Source organism: Mesoplodon mirus, assembly GCF_964341445.2.
Source record: "Mesoplodon mirus genome assembly, chromosome: 19".
Classification (NCBI taxonomy): domain Eukaryota; kingdom Metazoa; phylum Chordata; class Mammalia; order Artiodactyla; family Ziphiidae; genus Mesoplodon; species Mesoplodon mirus.
In genome coordinates this window covers 33676014-33695521 of record NC_138995.1, presented here as the reverse complement: position 1 = coordinate 33695521, position 19508 = coordinate 33676014, and the positions used below count along the sequence as shown (strand labels likewise).

Genomic DNA, 19508 nt, shown 5'->3' with positions numbered 1-19508 from the left:
CCTTTCGGAGCCCAAGTTTCCATGTTTGTAGAATGGGAACGAGGGCCTTTTCCTGCTTGATTCCCTGAGTTGGTGAAAGGACTGGATGGGATCGGAAAGCATTTGCTGAAAGGGACAGCGTTTCCCTTTTTTACTCTGAATCATCACCGAACTGGGGCAGCCTTATGACAGTAAAGCCTTCTCTGCTGGGACCAGGACAGGCCGCTGTTAGGAGAGCTGGGTGCCCAGGGGTCTCTGGGGGGAATCTAGACCTTGGAGGGCTTGTAGGGCCTTGAGAGGAGAGGAGACTGTGCCAGGAGGTTCTGGAGTGGAGCCTGGGCCAGACCCGAGGACTGTGGCCACGTGGGGCCTGAGAGCTGTGATAAATGTAGAATCCCTGGCTCCACCCAGGCTACTGGATCCAGTCTGCCCTGCAGTAGGCTCCCCAGATAACTTGTATGCTCATTGTACTTTGAGAAGCGCTATTCTGAGAGATTCATTCAGTAGCCCGGGAGTTGGAGGCTGGCTGGAGACCCAGATATCTCTCAGACTTTGCTCAAATTCGAGCAGGTCCTGAATAGAAGGGTGTCAGACAGCTCTGTCCAGGCTCTGGGGTGTTTCCCTTGAGCATGTTTGCCTGTGGATCTGGTGGCTACACTCAGGGATTCGGTGGCTTTGATTCTCATTGTTCCCTGGGCTCCCCCGAGCCTCAGCTGTTATCCTCAGCTCCATGGAAAGATGCTGGGGCTTGGTACCTAGAGTAGATCTGGGGAGTCAGGTAAAGGTCTGCAGGATGTAGGGTCTGGAGGCTGAGGTGACCCCAGACATTGATTACATGGGCTTCAGCACTCATTCCATTTTCTATTCATTTGCTCATTCACCTGATAACTTAGCAAGGTCATCCTCTTGTTCATCCATCCTTCTGTCTATTCCATCCACCACCTATTCACTATCCATCCAAGCACCCACCTGTCCACCCATCTATCTATCCATTCATCTATGCATCACTCACTCATCACCCACCCAATAATCCATGACCCACCCTATCCAGCACTCATCCATCCGTTTGTTGCTCCCCCATCACCCAGCCGTCACTGCCTATTCATTCATCTACATACTCTTTTGTCACCCATCCATCAGCTGGCCAGCCTTTATCTATCACCTAGCCACCCATAATCCATCCTCTGCCCATCTCTTCATCATCCATCACTTATTCCTTAACTTGTTTAACCATCCTCCAGTTACCATCCATCTATCTCACCATCTGTCTATCTAGTCATCATTTATTGGGTCCCTGGTCATTACCCCAAATGAGGAACTTCTCTGGCCATTGAGGCTCAGTCTGAAATCATGTAATTGATTTCACATGAGGCATCTTTCCCTACAGACATGAAATGGCCTGCCCACAGAATCCACCTCTCTCTGCTTTGTTTGATCTCTCTGTGCAGAGCATGCGCCCCATTGTAATGAAGTAGGAAAAGCACTTGGCCTAGGAGCCCATAGACCTGGCTCCCCTGCCACCTCCTCCCGTGACTTGCTGTGGCTCTTGCCCAGGCCCCTCCATCATGGGGCCCCTTCGCCCTCTGTAACGTGATGCCTGGGGATGTGGACTCTGTGGATGCTCAGAGGACGTGGGCACCTTGTAAGGAGGATGAACTGCTGTGGGGTGGTACTTACAAACATTGGTTGAAGGATGGGGGATAAATAGGAGGTGCCCGAGGGTCCCAGCTCCTGTTGGGGAAAAGTGTGGAGATTGGTGGCACTTGGTCTATCCCTATGGCCCACCAGCTGCAGGTCGAGCTTTGAGGGCAGCCTGGGCACCTTGCCAGTCACTCATGGTGACCAGGCACATCAGTGCCACCACTGACGAGGGGAGGGGTTGGGAGTCACTAGCCTGACTCAGTTTCCCAACTGAGGGGTTAGATCAGGTTGCTGGTGGTCAAGTTTCCAGCCCTTTTCTTCAAACAAAAGCTTACACAGAAGCACAAAAGGTAAGATAGACCAGGTTGCAGAGAGATGCGGTGTGTTATATTCAGTATGTTATCTTTTATGTAAAGAAGGGTACCAGACAATACTCTGTATTTCCTTGTGTATATGAATGTATACCACATATGTATGTATACTATTGTGTAGCTAGAGGTCTAGATGGACAGAAACAGTGGTTCCTTCTGGACAGGGGAGGAAGAGACTAAAATTGGAAAGCGTGGTCAGAGGATTGTAGTATTAACTGTAATTCATGTTGTAAGTTTTACGAGAAGAATGTGATCATATATTCCTTTGAAATGAAAGACTAATAACAGAATTAAAAAGTGAAAATCATAAGTAAATAAAGCAGTAGGGTGGGACTGCTCTGGGCCTGCCTGTGTGGCCCCTGAGACTCCTTGGAGCGGGTGCTGGCCCCAGTGACCGTCTGTGGTTCTCCGGCCACCGTTGGCACCAGGTCCGAGGCGCCCCCTCCCGCCCCAGGATGAAGGACATGGCTGTGGACGGCAGGCCACCCCACGGCTAGGCCTGGTGAGAGTAGCTCTGCCGAGTCTGGCCACGGAGAAGCGTCCACCTGGCCTGGAGCTGGGGCTGCGGGCATCCCTCAGTGCCTCGGGCCAAGGGAGAATGAGCTGAATCCTGAATCTCTTCTTTGTCTTCCTGTCGGCCAAGTTCATTGCCTCTTGGCTGGCTGGAGGGCTGTTAAGGGGGAAAAAAGGCCATCTGAGGCGTGAAGATAAAAAGAAGTCTTTTAGCCATCCCAGGAGAGGATGGCTTTAGCTCCTGCGTTGTTATGTAAAGCCGGCCCTAATCCAGCGTCTTAACTGCCTTAACTGGCCAGCTGGGAGCTCACGGGATGCGAGATTAAGGCTGGGCTTGGAGCTAGGGCTGGGGCTGTTAGCTCCTTTTGAACTGTGCAGAGAACAAAGTAAGCATGAAAAGTCCCGCGCTCCAGAGCTGGCCGGGTGTGGAGGGCGGGACCCGCGGCTTGGGGGCTGGGGGGGTGGCGGGGTGGCCAGAGGGACCTTCCTCTGCTGAGCCAGCAGGGCGCTGAGGACTGGGGAGGGTCATCCCACACTTCACTCCAGTGCCCACCCGACGTCCCCACCTCCCCAGTTGGGCGGGACGACAGGTGGTGGCAGCCTGTAGCTTGTGGCCCGAGGTGGGTATTGGTGTCAGGCCTCCGGGAAGCACTGTGTCTGGGGGTGCCCTCCCGACCCAGCAAAGACTGAAGTACTGTTCCCGTCAGGAGGGAGAGACCTGTAAATGGTCGCAGGTCCCTTCTCTCCAGGTCCCCTTTGTCTCCCACTTCATGCTGTCCTCACCCCTGCCCAGCGTCTTAGCTCCCTCCCGCCTCTCACCCTCAGCCTCTGCCCTCTGAGTCTGAGTATCGTGGCTGTTTCTTGTCTTTTGACCTCTTTGCTTGGAGGTGACAGCGGGCAGAGTGCAACCAGCTTGGCATCTTCCATAGAAAGTTGACTCCACAGAACCCAGTCCTGCCTTCATTAAGGACCAAAAGCCCCTGAGTCAGGCGGCCCTTCCCACTGGGGCCAGGCCCTCCCTCCAGGCTCCCAGGGCTGCTGCCAGGCAGGCCTCCATTTGGCCCAAGGCGGGTTTCGCCTGGCAGAGTCCGTGGGGTCTCTGCTTCCCTGGCCCTGGTCCTGCCGAGCAGAGCAGTGGTGTTGGAACTGAGACCCGGACGGCTGAGCAGCCCCACTGTGAGTTCAGGGCCTGTCCCAGTCTGCGTGGCTCGAACTTTGTCTTCCTGCACCCCCGTCGGATTGCATGAGAGGCACCCTTCTCCCTTTATTCTGAAGTCAGACCCCAGATCCAGCCTGGCTTTACCACCACTCACTGTGTGACCTTGGGAGAGTCACTTGACTTCTCTGTGCTTCAGTTTCTTGTTGGGGCCCGTCATAGTATTCCTTCCTCAGAGTTCCTGTGCAGATGGCGAGGTTATATAAGCCCCGAGAACAGCCCTGGTTCAGAGTATGCCCGTGTCTGTGAGCTGTCCTGACTCTTTTCTCGTGGATTCCTCTTGCTTGAGGAGGAGCCAACTGGTGTTTGTAATTATTTACTCGTCCAGATCAAAGAAGGCCTATTTTCAAAGCTTCTTTAATCCTATTAGACTCTCTGAGTGTCTCCTATCACTCTCAGTGCGCAGCATAGCCTGGCATGCCATAAGTGCTCAATAAATACAGATCTTCCTTGACTTATGATGGGATTACGCCCCAATAAACCCACTGTAAGTTGAAAATATCGTTAGTCAAAAATGCACTGCGTACAGCTGATCTACTGAACATCATAGCTTAGCCTTGCCCACTTTACATTAGCCTACACTTGGGCAAAATCATCTAACACAAAACCTATTTGTAATCAAGTCTTGAATAGCTCCTGTCCCTTATTGAATGCTGTACTGGAAGTGAAAAACAGAATGTCTGTCTGGGTACAGAATGGTTGTACGTGTATGGATTGTTGACCCTCGTGCTCGTGTGGCTGACTGGGAGCTGGGACCCACTGCTGCTGCCCAGCCTCACAAGAGGGGTCGTACCGCGCGTATCGCCGGCGCGGGAAAAGATTCAGATTTGAAATTCGGAGCACAGTTTCTACTGATTGTGTATCATTTTTGCACCATTGTAAAGTTGAAAAATTGTCAGTGGAGGGGACTGACGGTGCTCACAAGAAGAGTGAAGCCAACACCCTGAAGTCACTGGAGTCAGGCCCCCAGGCAGGCCCCATGTGCCCCGCTCCAGTCCATCCAGGCTCCCAGGTACGAGATGTCAACCATTCACAGAGCAGAGGAGCCCTTGGGAGGCCGTTAGTCCCCTTCCTTTGCGGTAAGAAATCTGAGGCCCAGAGAGGGTATGTGACCTGTCCAAGGTCACACAGCAGACTGAGGACAGTCTCTTCCTCGCTCAGCAAGTATTTACTGAGTACCTGCTGCAGGTGTGGGGCCTTGCTGGGCTCTGGGTTCGAGCCACCCATGAGGTTGGCAGACATTGCTGTCAGGGTGTCAACAGGGGGGAGGCAGGGTAGTGGATAAATAAGCCAGGGAGTGAGCACACAAGGCTCTGGGAGTGACGCTCTGTGAAGAGGTGACACCCAGGGAAGGGTGGAGTGTGACAGGCCTCTCTGAGGAGATGACATTTCAGCGGACATGCAGGTACCAGGAACGAGCCGCCACAGGAGGATGTGAAGGGTGAGCCGAACCCCAGATGGGAGGAACGTGGGGTTTAGGGGAGCACAGAGGGGAGGCCCACGTGGCAGCAGGAGACCTGGGGGATGAGCGTGGGGCCATGGGCTTGGGTTTCATGCTGCTTTTGGAGAGAAACTGGTGGAAAGTTTGAGGTAGGAGAGTGCCAGATTCTGACTTCCATTTTCACCAGTTAATTATGGCTCCTGGGAAGGATGGGTCATTCCGAGGAAGGAAGGAAGCAATGAAAACAGGAGGTGATTGCGATAGTGCAGGGGAGAGGTGATGGCCTTGGCCTAGCCTGGGGCTGAGGGACTGGAGAGAAGTGGATGGGTCTGGGGGAGAGGGGGGAGGGCTGGGAGACAGGAGGTGGGCGGTCAGGGGTGGGAGGGAAAGAAAGGGATACCGGGCACACCTTAGATTTTTGCCTTAAGGAACTAAGGAAATGGTGCTGGCACTTCTGCGGTGGAGGTATTGGCAGGTGACAGGCAAGGCTTTTGTTTTTGGATATGTCCGTTTCAAGATGCCTGTTTGACATGCAGGTAGAGATGCTGAGTAGACAGTTGGACACCGAGTCTAGAGTTCAGGGATCATTTGGAGAAAAGAGAGAGAGACAGAGAGACAGAGAGAGAGAGGGAGAGAGTGAGGACTTCTCCGGAAGTGGCCACAGATAGCTCCATGGGAGTCCTGGGTGAGGCTTGTCAATCGGTGGGGCTGGCCGGTGGTTCCCATAAGTCTGGGAGGAAGGGGAGTTCACTGCAGAGCAGCAGGGACCCCCAGACAGAGGGGGCAGGCAGGCCACACCCCGCTGGCTTCTCTCCCTCAGTTCAGAGCCTGTCCTGCCTGTGAGTGTCAGTCGCCCAGACTCCACTCCAGTGCAGTCCCCCCAGAAGCCCGGGCTTCAGCCGTAACAGCAGTTTCTCTCAAGTCTGTTCTTCATAAAAGCTCAGCTTGAACAGTGGAAATTCTGACTGGTGTCAGATACCGAGGAGGCTTTCATAGTTTCAAGTAGCTCGGGGTTAGATTTTAAAAGTTGAATTTCATCACATGTTTTAACTTGGGCGGGGATGGGGGAGAGTGGAAGGGACATGATATTTTTAGCCCAAAGAAGGCTTTTTTCCCTTTCCCTCTCCCTCTCCCGGCGTTTCCCCCTCCTTCCCCCAACAGATGTTTCGTCTCAATCCTATTCAAACCTCAAAGCAGAGTGGCCATCAACCTTATGCTCTGATGAGAAAAAAAGGCCAGAAGGCTATTTGTTGGGAAGGGTTTTTTTTTTTCCCCCTTTCTTCTTTCCCCTCAGTCACAACTGGCCCTTAAATAAAATCTACTTACAGAAAAATGTAACCTGGGGAAGCAGGAGTGAGGAGAAAAAAACCCAGGAAGGGGTAGACACCTGCTGGTGGAAACTGCCAGAAACCAGCTTCGGGAGTATCGCACTGGGTCAATTAGATGTTGCTGTTGGTTTTGTTTTTTCCTGAAAAGCAAGGGCTCCAAGTGATGGATAGTTAAGTCAGGATTCTTTGGGTTCTTTTGGATATGCAACCCTAACTCGCTTAAGATCTGGCTCATGAAATTGAAAAACTCTGGGGTAGATCTTGCCTAAGAAGGGCTGGTTGGATCCAGGAGCTCAAACCATGTCATCAAAACACACACACACACACACACACACAGTTCATCCTGTCTCTCTCCATCATCTCTCCCTCTGCCCTCTGTTAGTCTCTCCCACTAAGGTGGCCAAGATGACTACCCTGCTCTGGGTGCTCACTTCCTACAAGCTAAGCTATCGCAGGTGAAAGAGAGCTCCCAAGTCCATTATTTCTTGCAAAAGTTTGATTCTTACTTTACTGGACAAAGTAGGTATAGATTTTGTGGGACCCAAGCTTATCCAGTTTGGTGGGGTCTTCTTTAAGAAGAAGAAGACATGCTTCTCTTTCATAACTATGAACCAGTTATATACAAATATATGTATTTATATATTACTATTTACAATATATTTCCCACTAAACCTAAATAAATATATCCCCAACTCACCCTCCCCTTAGCGTGATTCCAGAAATGCTCGTGTTCACTCCAGTACCATGTGACACAAGGGGACGTGTGGGAAGTCAGAATGGGAAGAGAGCGTTCTTAACCGATTGAGGATAAAATCTCTAATTTTGAAAATGCCACAAAAACAACCAAACAACCAATGCCAACACATTCCAACTTGGAAGAGGCCCGTGCAAGCGAGAGGCCCAGAAGCTTTAGCTTCGTTAGCTTCACGATGAACTGCCCTTTGCCACTGAGCTAAGTAAGTCACAGGGCCATCAGGATGAAATAAGCTGGTCGGGTCTGGGTGCTGGGCGCGTCCCGGAAGCTTGGAGTGGGATCAGCCCCTGGGAAACCACATGGATCGAGGTGGGGGAGGGGTGGCCCCCTAGAGAAAACCCAGATGCTATTATCAGAAGGGGAGAATGGTTGTGGGACAGGCAGGAACAGGTGTTAACTATTGTTGTGTGACAGAATGGAGAGAACAGTGGCTGGGGAGGCAGGAAACTGGGATTTTAGTTGTGTTCCTACACCGTCTGCGTTCACATCCTGATTTTGTGCTGCTTCCTGTTGTTTCATTTTGATGATGGTGATGATGAGACACTTCTATGTAGGGTGGCAGGCACTGTGCTGTATGTTGGAGCTGCAGCAGGAGTGTTCAGTCAAATGAATAATGGTAATAACGGTGTAATCGGGGATCACTGAGCAGGGAAATCTAACCTAGCCCCTGAGGGCATGAGGGCATTTCTTCTCAGAGGTAGGGACGTTTACAGTGAAGACCTGAAAAATGAACAGGAGTTGGAGAGACAGAAAGAGTGCTCCTGGTGGGGAAAAGCAGCTCTGTGGAGAGATGGGACTGAGAGAAAGCAGCAGGGAAATGGCTCAATCAAGTTTGCTTTTTACACTTAGTTCCCTCTTGTAAAATGCAAACGGTAACGCACCCTGCATGATGCTATTAAGAGGACTTAATGGAATAATGTGTGCACCCACTAACTTTACCAGCTTCCATGTACAGCCCGCTGCTGTGTGCAGGGACAAACAGATTTGTATATCTCTGGACCCTCGTTCCCCGAGGAGAGCCTCATGCAGATAATGCAAGAAACCATTTGGCCTGGAATGCACATATGATATCCTTCTCTTTTTACTGGCAGCAGATTTACCCTCCTAATTATATTTGGCATAAGCTAATATTAAAATTCATCTGCATTCCCTCTAACAGCTGCTTTTGGAGGGTTGGGGAGTCAGAAACATCCTGGCAAGCCACCCTGAGCCTAAAATATTTGTGGCAGATAATCTGGATGTGGACAATTGAGAAAGGCCTGTGGCTACATTAAGGCCAGGGTCCGAACTCCAGCCAGGAAGCTCTGGCTTGTGTTAAATCTTACTTACATTGTATCAACTGAGAAGAACTTGCCAGGTAACCAGACTAAGAGAGGTGTGCACCTGGCATTTCAGCATTAGTAATTTCTGGTCTTTGGTGGGGCTGATTTAATCATACATGTTTCAAATTTGTCTCTTCTTCCAAAGTTTAATATCAACCAGGCCTTTCTGGATTATGTTCAAATAAGCTGGCATTTGCTGATATCATCCAGGGTTTGGATTTTAGCCGACGTCTGGCATTCAGGAAGACCTACCCCTTTTAAACCACCCCCTTTCCCATGCCAGTTCGCAGCCTCAATCACGCCAGAATTCATAGTGTTTGTTATGCAGCCTGCCTTCCGTCCACCTGTGGGGTTTGGTGCAGTGGACCTCGCTGGGATGGAGTATCTGCTCTGTGCACGTACGGTACGTGCTAGGCACTGTGGGCAGCCCAGGAGGCAGCAGCTAGCAGAGCCAGCTCTCTCGAGAAACTTGCATTCTGGCTGCGTGGATGTGACCTGCTCCCGTGAAGCCATCAGGAGATCCCAGATAGGACTGCAGACTGAATGGGTTTAGACAGCCCTCTGCTAGCAACAAATGCATTTGTACAAATTGGCAAAAGGGGCCCCTCCTCCAGGCATCTTTCTGCCATCTGTCCGAAAACTGTCACAAGCAATACACAAATCTAGGATGTCCGGCATGTGAACAGCGCCCCCTAGAGTTCTACCGTGCACAGCCGGCTTCTCAGAGCCGGTCTCCCAATGACCCCAAATGACCCTGACCCCAAGGCCAGTGGGGGAAGAACCCTGGGGCGCTCCTCCTGCTCAGGAGGGTGGGGCCTCAGGAGGCTGGATCTGTTTCATTTCACAGCCCTTCTTCTTCTCATGCTTGGGCGGCGCCAGCTGTCAACAGCTCAGGCTGGGTGGGCTATGCCATCCTGCTCCCTGGGTCACTGCTAAACAGTCCCGAGAAAGTGACCGTGGCTCTCCCAGCGTGAGGTCCCAAATAAGCCTCAGATGCCTCCCATCAGGTCCCTGGGTGGGTGTCGGGAACCCATGATCAGAGTTGCGCCCATTCCGGCATTTCCTACTCTCCGCGGTGCTCAAGCACTCTCCTCTCTCTCTCTCTCTTCCGCCCCACCCCCACCCCCTTTTTTTAAACTGGGGGAGGGGAGAGGGAAGAGACTGTCTTTGATCTCAGCGGAGGAAAAAAGTCTGTTCTGTTCAGGCTTTTGGCTAACACAACAAACAGTGTTTAAATTTTAACTTTGCTTAATTAATTAGTAATTCTGTTTAATGCTGTCTGATCTCCCTCCAAAAGGTATTTTGAAGCTTGAGAAGGGAACATCAAAGGGAGCCGGGTGAAGATGGTCAAGTAATGCATTTAATCTGGCAGTTGCTAGGGGTGGAGGGATGCCAGGTTGGGAGCTAATGTGGGACAGAGCCATCATCTGGTAAACACAGACGGCCGGCTGGCTCCTCGGGGCCGTGGCCGCGGTGAGAGGAGGGATAGGGAACAGCTTCCAGAGAGAAGGAGCTCCACACGCTGCCCCAGACTTGTCTGAGCTGAGACCTGGTTTTAAGAAAGCAGAGTTGACGCTTTCTTTCTTCCATGGCCACTGTGTATGGTTGGGCAGGTTGTGGACTGCACAAGGATTTCCAGTCAAGCAGGTGAGCAGCAGGTGAAGCCTGCACCCTGCCTGTCAAGGCTGTATCCTCGTAGGTGTGCAGAGCTGCACTTACCTAAGGCACAGTCCACATGCTTTGCTGTAAAGGGCTGGGAAAGTCCATGTTTTAGGCTTTGTGGGCACTAGAGTCTCTGTTGCAGCCACTCAACTCTGCTTCACCATAGACAATGGATGTGAGTGTCTCTGTGTCCCAGTAAAACTTTATTTACAAAAACGGGCGGTGGGTTGGCTTGCCTCTCGGGCTGTAGTTTGCCAACCCCTGCTGTAGGTCACCAGGGGTGCTTCACAGGCAAGTGAAAGGCTCTGCTTCCTCCCCTCTGTTCCTTCCCTTCCCTTTTCTCCTACCCCTTGCACGGCTTTCCTTTCTGCTTTCAAATTACCAGTGTTGTCATTGTCGCAACTGAAGAGTGATCAGAGTCCCCCTGAAACTGTGCCCCGCAAGAGATCACCTCTGGGGTGGGTGAGGGGGGAAACTGCTGGGCTGAACAGGAGTAAGAGACAGGGAATGCGCTTGGACTCTGGTGCTAAAACCCATCTTGACAAAAACATCTCCAGTTGATTGGACCCAGGCACCCTTGGCGAGCCCCATTCCCCCTTCTCCCACCTGCCCATGTGCCCGAGGACAGATGCACGGAGGGAGGGCAATTTGTTCCGCACAGGGGTGGCTGGGACAGGTGGCGGTTTTTCATTGTTTGGTTTCAGTGGGTTATGTGGATGGAGGAGCAGGGCCCCTGAGTCCCAGCCCAGGCCTCTGGCATTGGGGTCTGCATGGCTTGCTGATTGGTTATCTGCCACCTCTTCTGGCCGCTGGGCAGGGGAGAGTGAAAGGGAGAAAGACTTTCTTTGGTGGGGACAAAGGGACGCTGACTGTTCCTGGCCCCCAGACTCCAGGGCAGATGGCTCCCAGTCCTACGACCCGCCTGTACTTGGCCCCATGCTGGGAAGCGGCCCCGGGTGGGTGTCCAGGTGGTTTTCTGAGCTAGGGTGGGATGAGGGATCGGGCCCCCTGGTGAAGAAAGGACAAAGCCCTGGTCCTTGGAGAAGACATACGATGAGGATAAGGGATGGAGGGGGATGTCCCCCTCCTCCCTGGGAGAGGAGAAAGGAAGGCAGGAGGGGAGGACCTGAGGAAGGACCGGGCTGTTTGGGTGTCGGGGCGGGGGTGCCCCGGAGAAGGAGAGAGCAGGGACAGAGGTTTCTTTTCTTTGGGTTTTATCGAGTGGAACTTGAAAGGCAACACTGAACCTGAAGGTGGTTTTCTGATAACTTCCCTTTGAACTTGAAGTTTGGTTTGGATAAGCCTGGCCGGCTTGCATCTCCAGCCAGGACCTCGGCAGAGGAAGGCAGCAGCTGTGAGGATGGAGCTGGCCTTCGTTTTTCTTTCTTGTTTTTCTTTTTCTTCTTCCCATGATGGTGGCAGCTCTGGCCCAGCAGTGCACCGATAGATTTGAGATGGAGGGGTCAGGGTGGCGCAGGCTGTATGCTTGGCTGTCCTTGGGTCACTGGCCTATCTCCCACCTGACTTCCCTGGGGCTTGGAGTCACACCAGAGCGGGACACCTCCTGGCCCTGGAGGTGTTTGCTTTGGAGGAGCAGGGAGGGCTGGACTTGGTTTCATCCACTACCCCAGGAGCGGTCAGCACCAGTGACCTTCCCCTTACAACCACCCCAGTGATGAGGATGCCGAGTGCCCCCACACCGGAGGAGCCAGATCTTTTAGGTTTATTCTCATCGGCCTCATTCTGTGAAATGACCAGGGAGGAGCCAGGGTCTGTGACTGAGACGAGATCTCTAGCCAGAGCCCCTGACAGCTCTAGGGAGCTGTTGCCTTGCTGCGGGGACGTGCAGAGCTGGGGGCTCCCTGCATCCCACTGGGTGTGAAGAGAGGACGGGGACACCCGGCAGTGGCTGCCTCAGCCCCCAGGCCCAGCCACCAGGGGAGCTGTGATGGAGCCGGGTCAGTCACTGGCCGCCATGGCCTTCCTGTCCCCGCCTGTCTGGCCTGTGACTGGAGCATCCTTATCTTTACCTCCTTCCTCCCTGTCCTGCTCCCCACCCAGGCTGATATGACGCTTTGTGTCTGTTTGTATCCAAAAGCCTCAGTTTTAAAAAAAACTTAGCTGCCCACTTCATGATTCCTAAAAGATTAAATGTGTCGGGACATCATTCCCCAGACTATGACTGCTAATGCCTGGACCCCGTGTGCTGGCCCTGGCTGGGTCTTAGCCCTTTCAGTCATAGCTCCTTGAATCCACACAGGAATCCTCTGGGGAGGGGACTGTTATCATCCCCATTTTACAGTTGGGGAAACTGAGATGTCTAGAGAAGTATGTGACCTGCCCAGGGCCACACACAGTGTCGGGAGGATCAGGACCCAAGCAGAGACTAACCTCTCCCTGGGCTGGCACCAAGTCTCCTGAACCAAGCCAGGAATGGCATGGAGTGGTCGAGAGCATGAGCCAGGTCGCCTGGGTTCAAATCCCAGGCCCGTCAATTAGTAGCAAAGCACTTAACCTCTCTGTGCCTCAGTTTTCCCATCTGCAAAGTGGAGCTGATAGTAGTAACTGCCTCACAGGGTTGCTGTGAGGACCGAGCGAGTCGCTGAGCGGTGTGGTCAGCCCTGTGTGAGGTCACTGCCTCACCTTTATGCACGGAGGCCACCAAGCCGTGCGGGGCCCCACGGGAAGTGCTTTGGATAACTGCTGGGCCCACGGGGCAGAAGCGAAGCAGGAGAGCTGGGGAACTTCCCCAGCAGCCACTCCTGGGTCCTGGTGTGCAAGGGAGAGTGAGAGCGGTGTGAGGACAGGGGTGGGGGGGAGGCGAAGCCCCCCACCTAGTTTCCTGGCCTGGTGGCTGCATTTCTCCAGGCTCCTGACTTCCCAAGAAAGTCCACCCATGGTTGGGGTCACTGCCCAGTCATCTCAGCCCCTTACATGGTCCTCCTGGGCCACCCTGAGTCAGGCATAAGGGGACAGTTCCTCACGTGGGAGCCAGGCTCCATTTGCTCCCCTGTAAAACAGGACAACAGAATCACTGCCCCAGGGCAGCTGAGGGAATCTAAAGAGAGGAGCTGTGAGGCTGTTTTGGAAAGCACATTTCTGAGCAAACTTGAGTCCCCTTTATCAGGCAGAGACAAAAGGGGCTGAAGGGGTCTTGTGGGACTTTCAAGATTTGAGGGAACCTCGTGGGCTGGGTCCTAGCTCCGAGATGATGGCTGCCCCCCTGCACTGTTCTCCTGGCACCTCTTAGGGGTATTCACGGGAAAATGGTGTCCACAGGCCCCGGGCTTTCGTGCCCACCTTCCCACTGCTCCTGGGAGGATGCACAGGACCATATAACCCTCTGCTTAATACCTTTGGCAGAGGGAAGACCCTCTAGGTGAGCAGAGGCAGGATGAAAGGCCCAGGGTGAGCGGGCTCCTGAAGATACCATGGTGTGCGTGCCTGCGTGTCTGTGTGTGCGCGTGTGCTCGTGTATATGCCCTTCACCTACCCCAGTGAACTCCATTTCTATCCCTCTTCCTGACCACCCACCAGTGTGCCACATGCAGGTAGCATGCAGTGTGCCCAGGCAGGTGGCATCTTCGAGGACACCACAACGTCCTCCTGGAAGGCAGAGACTGCAGAAAGTGGCTGTGGTCCAGAGCTCCCCCTGGGGGCTCCAAAAGCACCTCTCTGCCTTCATTCACTTGCCCTTTGGCCCAGCACTGCCCTGGGTGGCCTCAGGCTGCTTATCTGGGCTGCAGAGAACAGAGGCCTGAGAGGCCCACTGGGGTGACCTGAGCAGCGGGCAGAGAGGCACCCTGGGAAGAGGGTCTCCCAGGGTCAGCCCTGGGCATTAACGGGGCCAGAGGACAGAGCAGTTGGACTCCAGCAAACCGGCAGGGCAGAATGGGCCCCGCGCCATGGTGAGGACATCCTCGGGACAAAGCCACAGGGAGCTGGTGGCCCCGCAGCCCGGCACCTGGGCTTGGGAGGCTCGGGACCCACCTCCTCACGCTGTCTCCCTCGCCTCTGCCTGCAGTGGCCCTGCCTCCCGAGAAGACGGACGGGCTGGCCAGTGGAGATGAGGAGAGGATGGAGAAGACAGGCGCATCCTGCCCCGGCTCCAAGAAGCAGCTGAAATTCGAAGTAAGTTTCCTTTCCTGGTGCTGGGCCCTGGATGGAAGGGTTTTCTCTTCTCGGTGCTGCTTTTTGAGGAGGGAAGCTGAGGCCCATCCAGGTGTGAAGGCCCCTCCCCTCCTGGGTGAAGAGCCGCCCTCTGGGAGAGGTTTCTCCTGCCACCACTGGGGCTGCCCCAGCTCAGCTCAGCCCTGGGGACTCACCTCTGCCCTCCCCTCTCAGCTTGGGGCCCCTCTCAACATGGAGGGGTGGCCAGAGGATGCCCCTGGGCTGTGGCCTGGTGGCCTGTGGGAAGGACAAGAGAGTGAACGGGGGAGAACGGCACCCTGGCCCTGGTGCTGCTGTTACTGCCTGGGTGACCACCCTCTTCTCTGGGCCTCAGTTTCCTCATTGGTGAAAGAAATCTTTGCTTCTAGCTCCCAAGGCTGTTCTGGGGAGCATGTGGGGACTCTCAGGTGGGGTGTGGACGACCAGGAGACCTGGGGCAGGTCCCTGACTCTGTCTGGGACTCAGGTGGTCAACACCACAGGGGACATGCCCGCCCAGAGCCCACAGTCTGTCTGTCCTGCCTCCCCGAATGGAATATTAAGCTCCTTCTGTGTACCAAGCACAGGGCCAGGTGCTGAGAGCGAGACCTAGACCTGCCCTCAGGGAGCTTACCGGCTTCTCCCCGCCCTCCTTTTACCCTCCCTCCTTCCTCCTCTGTCTCCTTCATGAGATCACTAGGGCATAGCTCTGGGGCCAGCAGATGGGGGACAGTCCCCAGCTCTGCCGCTGCCTCACTTGCCCACCCCCCCACCGCGAAATGGCGATATCTGTCTTATTGGGATGTCGGAAGCATGCTGAGTTAAGGCATCTCAAGTGCTTAAAAGGGGGTTCAATTCAGAATGAGTACTTTCCTCCTTCCAACCAGTGTTGAGTGACAACTGCGGGTACCAGGGAACCCGGCAGTGAACTGGACATGGTTCCTGCCCTCATGCAGCACAGCATGGCAAGGGGGACAGATGAGTGACCCAGGCCCAGTAACTGCACAGTTGGTGATGTGATGGGGATCTGGGAGCATGGAGGGGGACAGGGAGGTCACCTAAGTGAGGCCGGAGGGCTGCGGGGTGATGGGCATTTTGGCAGTCCAGACACTCGGTGCAGTGCCCGGAGGAGGGAGCCGTGGCTGTAGGAAGAGGTTGGAGGGGGCGAGTGTCTATGCTGAGCCTCTGGGCATAGGAGCACGAGTTGGGAGAGGTGATGCACGGGGGTAGCCTTTGGGCTCAGGAGGACACTTCTGGTGGAGGGAAGAGCAGGGCAGAGTCCTGCAGGCGTGGCAGTGCCGGCGGGCTGTGCGGGACAGCAGGCTGCACTGTGCAGGGAGTCAGGGGGGATGACGCAGGAGTGTGGCTAAGACAGGTCGCCGAGGGCCCTGGATGCAGGAGCTGAGGGGTCAGCAGCATCTAGTCGAGGAGCTGTGGGTGCTAAGCTTCTTCCTGAGCTCCCCGACCCTGGGTCCCTGCAGGTCTTCTGGGGGTGCTTGGCAAAGCCAATGCCAAGCCCAGTGGCAGAGGGAAGGCCCAGACCCAGACGTCTTCCCAGGAGGCCCAAGTGGGTCCACTTCCGGAGTGGGGCCGGCTGTTGCCTGTGACTCATCCATGGTCCCAGAGGAAGACTCACCTGAGAGGTCCGGGGCTGGGGAGACAGGAAGGTGCACGTGATAGAGGTCACAGGAGGTGGGGGTAGTTACTTAACCCGTGTTTCTGAACTTCTAACCCGAGCTGTCTTTGGAGCCAAGTGGAGGGGCTGGGAGAGGGAAGCAGGTAAACACTGTGTGTGTGTGTGTATGCGTGTAGGTGTGTGTATGTGCGTGCATGTGTGTAAGAATGTGTATGCACGTGTATATGTATGTATGTGTATGTGTATGCATGTGTGGGAGTGTATATGCATACGTATGTGTGTCCGTGTGTGTGTGCTCGCAAGCGTGCACCCGTGTACAGGCATGTGTGGGGGCCGATTGCTGTGCTGCACGGCGCGGTGCCTCAGAGAGCAGAGTGGGCACTTGGCAGGTATCAGACAGGCATGTCACAACTGAGGGAAGGCCGACTTTGAACTCAGCGTGGGCCGCCCAAGAACTGCTGGAGGAAGCCGGCTTGAGCTGTGGAAGCCAGGGGCAGGGATGCCGTGCTGGGGCTCACTCCCACCAGCCTCGGGAGGCCGGGCACCTCTGCTCTCTGGCGGCTGAGCCTGTCCTCATGCAGAAGGAGAGGTGGGCCGAGGCAAGACGTGGAACAGGATGGTCTGGGGGTGTCATTGCTTGTTTTCATAGAACTGTGGCTCTCAAAGGCCGTTTGTGGATTCTCTTTCCCCAAATGGCCATCCTTTCTGGATCTCTTTGTCTGGGGTTCCGCCAGCCCCCCATATGTGCCGCCTGTGATGGAACCCCCGCGTCCCAGCTCCAAGTCCCTGTGGTTGGACACCTCAGGTTGTGGGAGTGATGATGATGACGTCATCGCTATATTAATCATTCCAGCAAACACAATAGCTACTACCATCAATTAGGCTTTTCTCTGTGCCAAGAGGCATACGCACTTGTTTCCAGTTCTCCTAAAGCCGACCCTGAGACAGGACTTAGGAGGTGATCCCAGGGAGTAGCAGGGAAGCAGGGGCGCCCGTGACGGGGGGTTGATGGGCGGGTCACGGGCAGCTGGGCTCTGTCCGCTGGGGCCCCTCGGAGAGCCACTCCGAATGCTCTCAGGTGTGTCCCCCGGCCTGGCCCCTCCCTTGTTCAGGTTGTCGCTGGGCATTCAATCCTTGACTCCTTGGGGCTGCCTTCGGACAGGGAGCCGGGCACCTGAGGTGGGAGGTCAGGGACTGCCCACCGCAGCTACAGGGGAATGTGGAGGGGGCCGAGGGGACGTGGGACAGGGCAGTTAATGCTCCCAACAGCCTTCTGAGGTCGATACCATCATTTTCCATAATTTATGTGAGGGGAAACTGAGGCACAGAGAAGAGCAGGGCCACGTCCAAGGTCACGCAGCTGCGGAGGGCCAAGCCCGGGCTGGCACCTGGGGCAGACTCTTTAACTCTTAACGCCCCTCCTGTCCTACCTTCCAGGTCAGGTGGCCACCCTGGGTGTCCCGTCACGGCTCCCTGAGTCAGCCCTGCATCTTTTAGTAGCATCTAGCCCTGGGTCCAAGTGCATTCTTCCTGAGGCCCCACAGCCCCCCTTGTGTGTCCTTGGCCTTTGAAGACCCAGAGACTCTCTGCACCCGGCAGGCACCTCTCCCCAGACCCATGCTACCCTGCCCGGCTTGGCCTCTCTCCTGGGCCCGTCACGTCCTCGTCATCACGCTCTTCTTTTTTTTTTTTTTTTTTTTTTTTTAACACATGTATTTATTTATTTAATAAATTTATTAACTTAAAAAAAATTTTGGGCTGCATTGGGTCTTCGTTGCTGTGCGCGGGCTTTTCTCTGGTTGCGGTGAGCGGGGGCTACTCTTCGTTGCGGTGCGCGGGCTTCTCATTGTGGTGGCTTCTCTCGTTGCGGAGCACGGGCTCTAGGCGTGCAGGCTTCAGTAGTTGTGGCGTGTGGGCTCAGTAGTCATCACGCTCTTCTTCACACAGAGCCTGGGGAGGACAGGGGGAGGTGGCAGCCCCATGACGTGGCCTACGGGTGTTCCAGCCTCCGCGTGAGCAACCACGTTCGTCTGTTGTCTGTTTGTGTCCAGGAGCTGCAGTGTGACGTGTCTGTGGAGGAGGACAGCCGGCAGGAGTGGACCTTCACTCTGTATGACTTTGACAACAATGGCAAGGTCACCCGTGAGGTGAGTGCACCCGCCTGGCCTCCCGCCAGGCCACGCCCTCGGGCGCAGGCCCGGTCACATGAGCCCGCCGCCGCTGCCCCTTCCCCTTCTCCTAAGGGTAGGTGGGGAGGGCAGGAGCGAGGCTGCTGGGAGCTTCACGGAGACCCGTGAATGGGGAGAGGAAGGGCTGCCGGGCTGCTCTTGGCCAAGGCACCATTCCTGCTGCAGAAGGGGCAAGAGGCAGGCGCTGAGCCCAGGCCTCCCTAGAGGAGGACCCTGGGCCCCAACAGAGTCCTGTCCTGCCTCCTTCTCTCTCTGGTCCTGGAGCTCTGAGATCACCCCAGGCCACGTCCCACCTCGGCCAGTCTGCCCAGGAGCTGGGGTGGGCTGGGCAGACAGAGGCCGGGCAGTGCCTACCCCCACTGATGCAGGAATGAGCAGCCCCAAGGGCCCGGCCAGCGGCTCTGTTCACAAGCCCGTTCCTCCTCCCCCACTCCTCCGCCTACATGCCTGTGTCTCTCTATGCCCTCAAATCTCCACACATCTCTTTCCTCTGTGGGTTCCTTGTGCCCTCTCTACATACCTGAGTCTGCATATGGCGCACCTGCTGTGTGCATCTCCCATGTACTGGGTGCACAGTGGGCAACAGCACAGACGTGGTTTCTAGCTGTGTAGCTCTGACAGTCTGCTGAGGGAAGCAGGGCTCAAACAGTCACAGGGTCATCGTAAGCTGTGACGTGTTCAGTGACGGAAATAAACAGAGCAGTATGAGCGAGATGGGCAGGAGCGTCCAGGGAAGCCTCTTGGAGGAGGTGACGTGGGCGCTGAGCTGGGCAGAGCCCTGGGCCAGGGAGAGTGAGAGCGCTCAGGGCATTTAAGGAACCAGAGGAGACTGGTGCGGTGGCTGCTTATCCAGAGAGACAGGGCTGCCGCCGGGAGCCGGCAGGACAGCTCACGCAGGGCTTCGCAGGCTCCAGCCAGCATCCTGACTTTGATTCCAGGTGTTAAGGGAAGCCAGGGAAGGGCTGGTTTAAGCTGGCGAGTGAGCTGATCTGGGTTATTGCTGACTGTTGCTGCCTCTCTTTTGCCTGGGTCTTGGTATCATCCCCTCTGCCTCCTTACTGCCTTTTCTGTCCTGTTTCTCTCTGACATCCTCACCCTCCCCAGGAGGCCCTGGTGTTCAGGTGCGCTACGTGTAACAGATCTGCATAGAGAGAGGTCTGAGATGAGCATGGCTGGCTCCACGCCCACCTCTCGCCCAGCACGTGAAGGCCTCGGGGTGTTCCCAGGGAGAATTGAAGCTTTGCTCACTTATCTCCCTGTCCCGGTTCAGGGCTCAGTATTTTCTTCTCTGTAGATAGTGCAGGAAAA

At 55.0% G+C, this 19508-nt stretch overlaps 1 protein-coding gene across 2 annotated transcripts in view; it reads left to right on the top strand.

Annotated features, from left to right (window-relative positions):
- NKD1 (NKD inhibitor of WNT signaling pathway 1) overlaps positions 1-19508 on the top strand; it is an 86280-nt gene that overhangs the window by 57254 nt on the left and 9518 nt on the right. For both annotated transcript variants that reach the window (XM_082606390.1, XM_082606389.1), the window contains 2 exons: positions 14252-14358; positions 18063-18158. In XM_082606390.1, coding sequence (XP_082462516.1) covers positions 14252-14358; positions 18063-18158 — 203 coding nt within the window. The remainder of the gene's footprint in view (positions 1-14251; positions 14359-18062; positions 18159-19508) is intronic.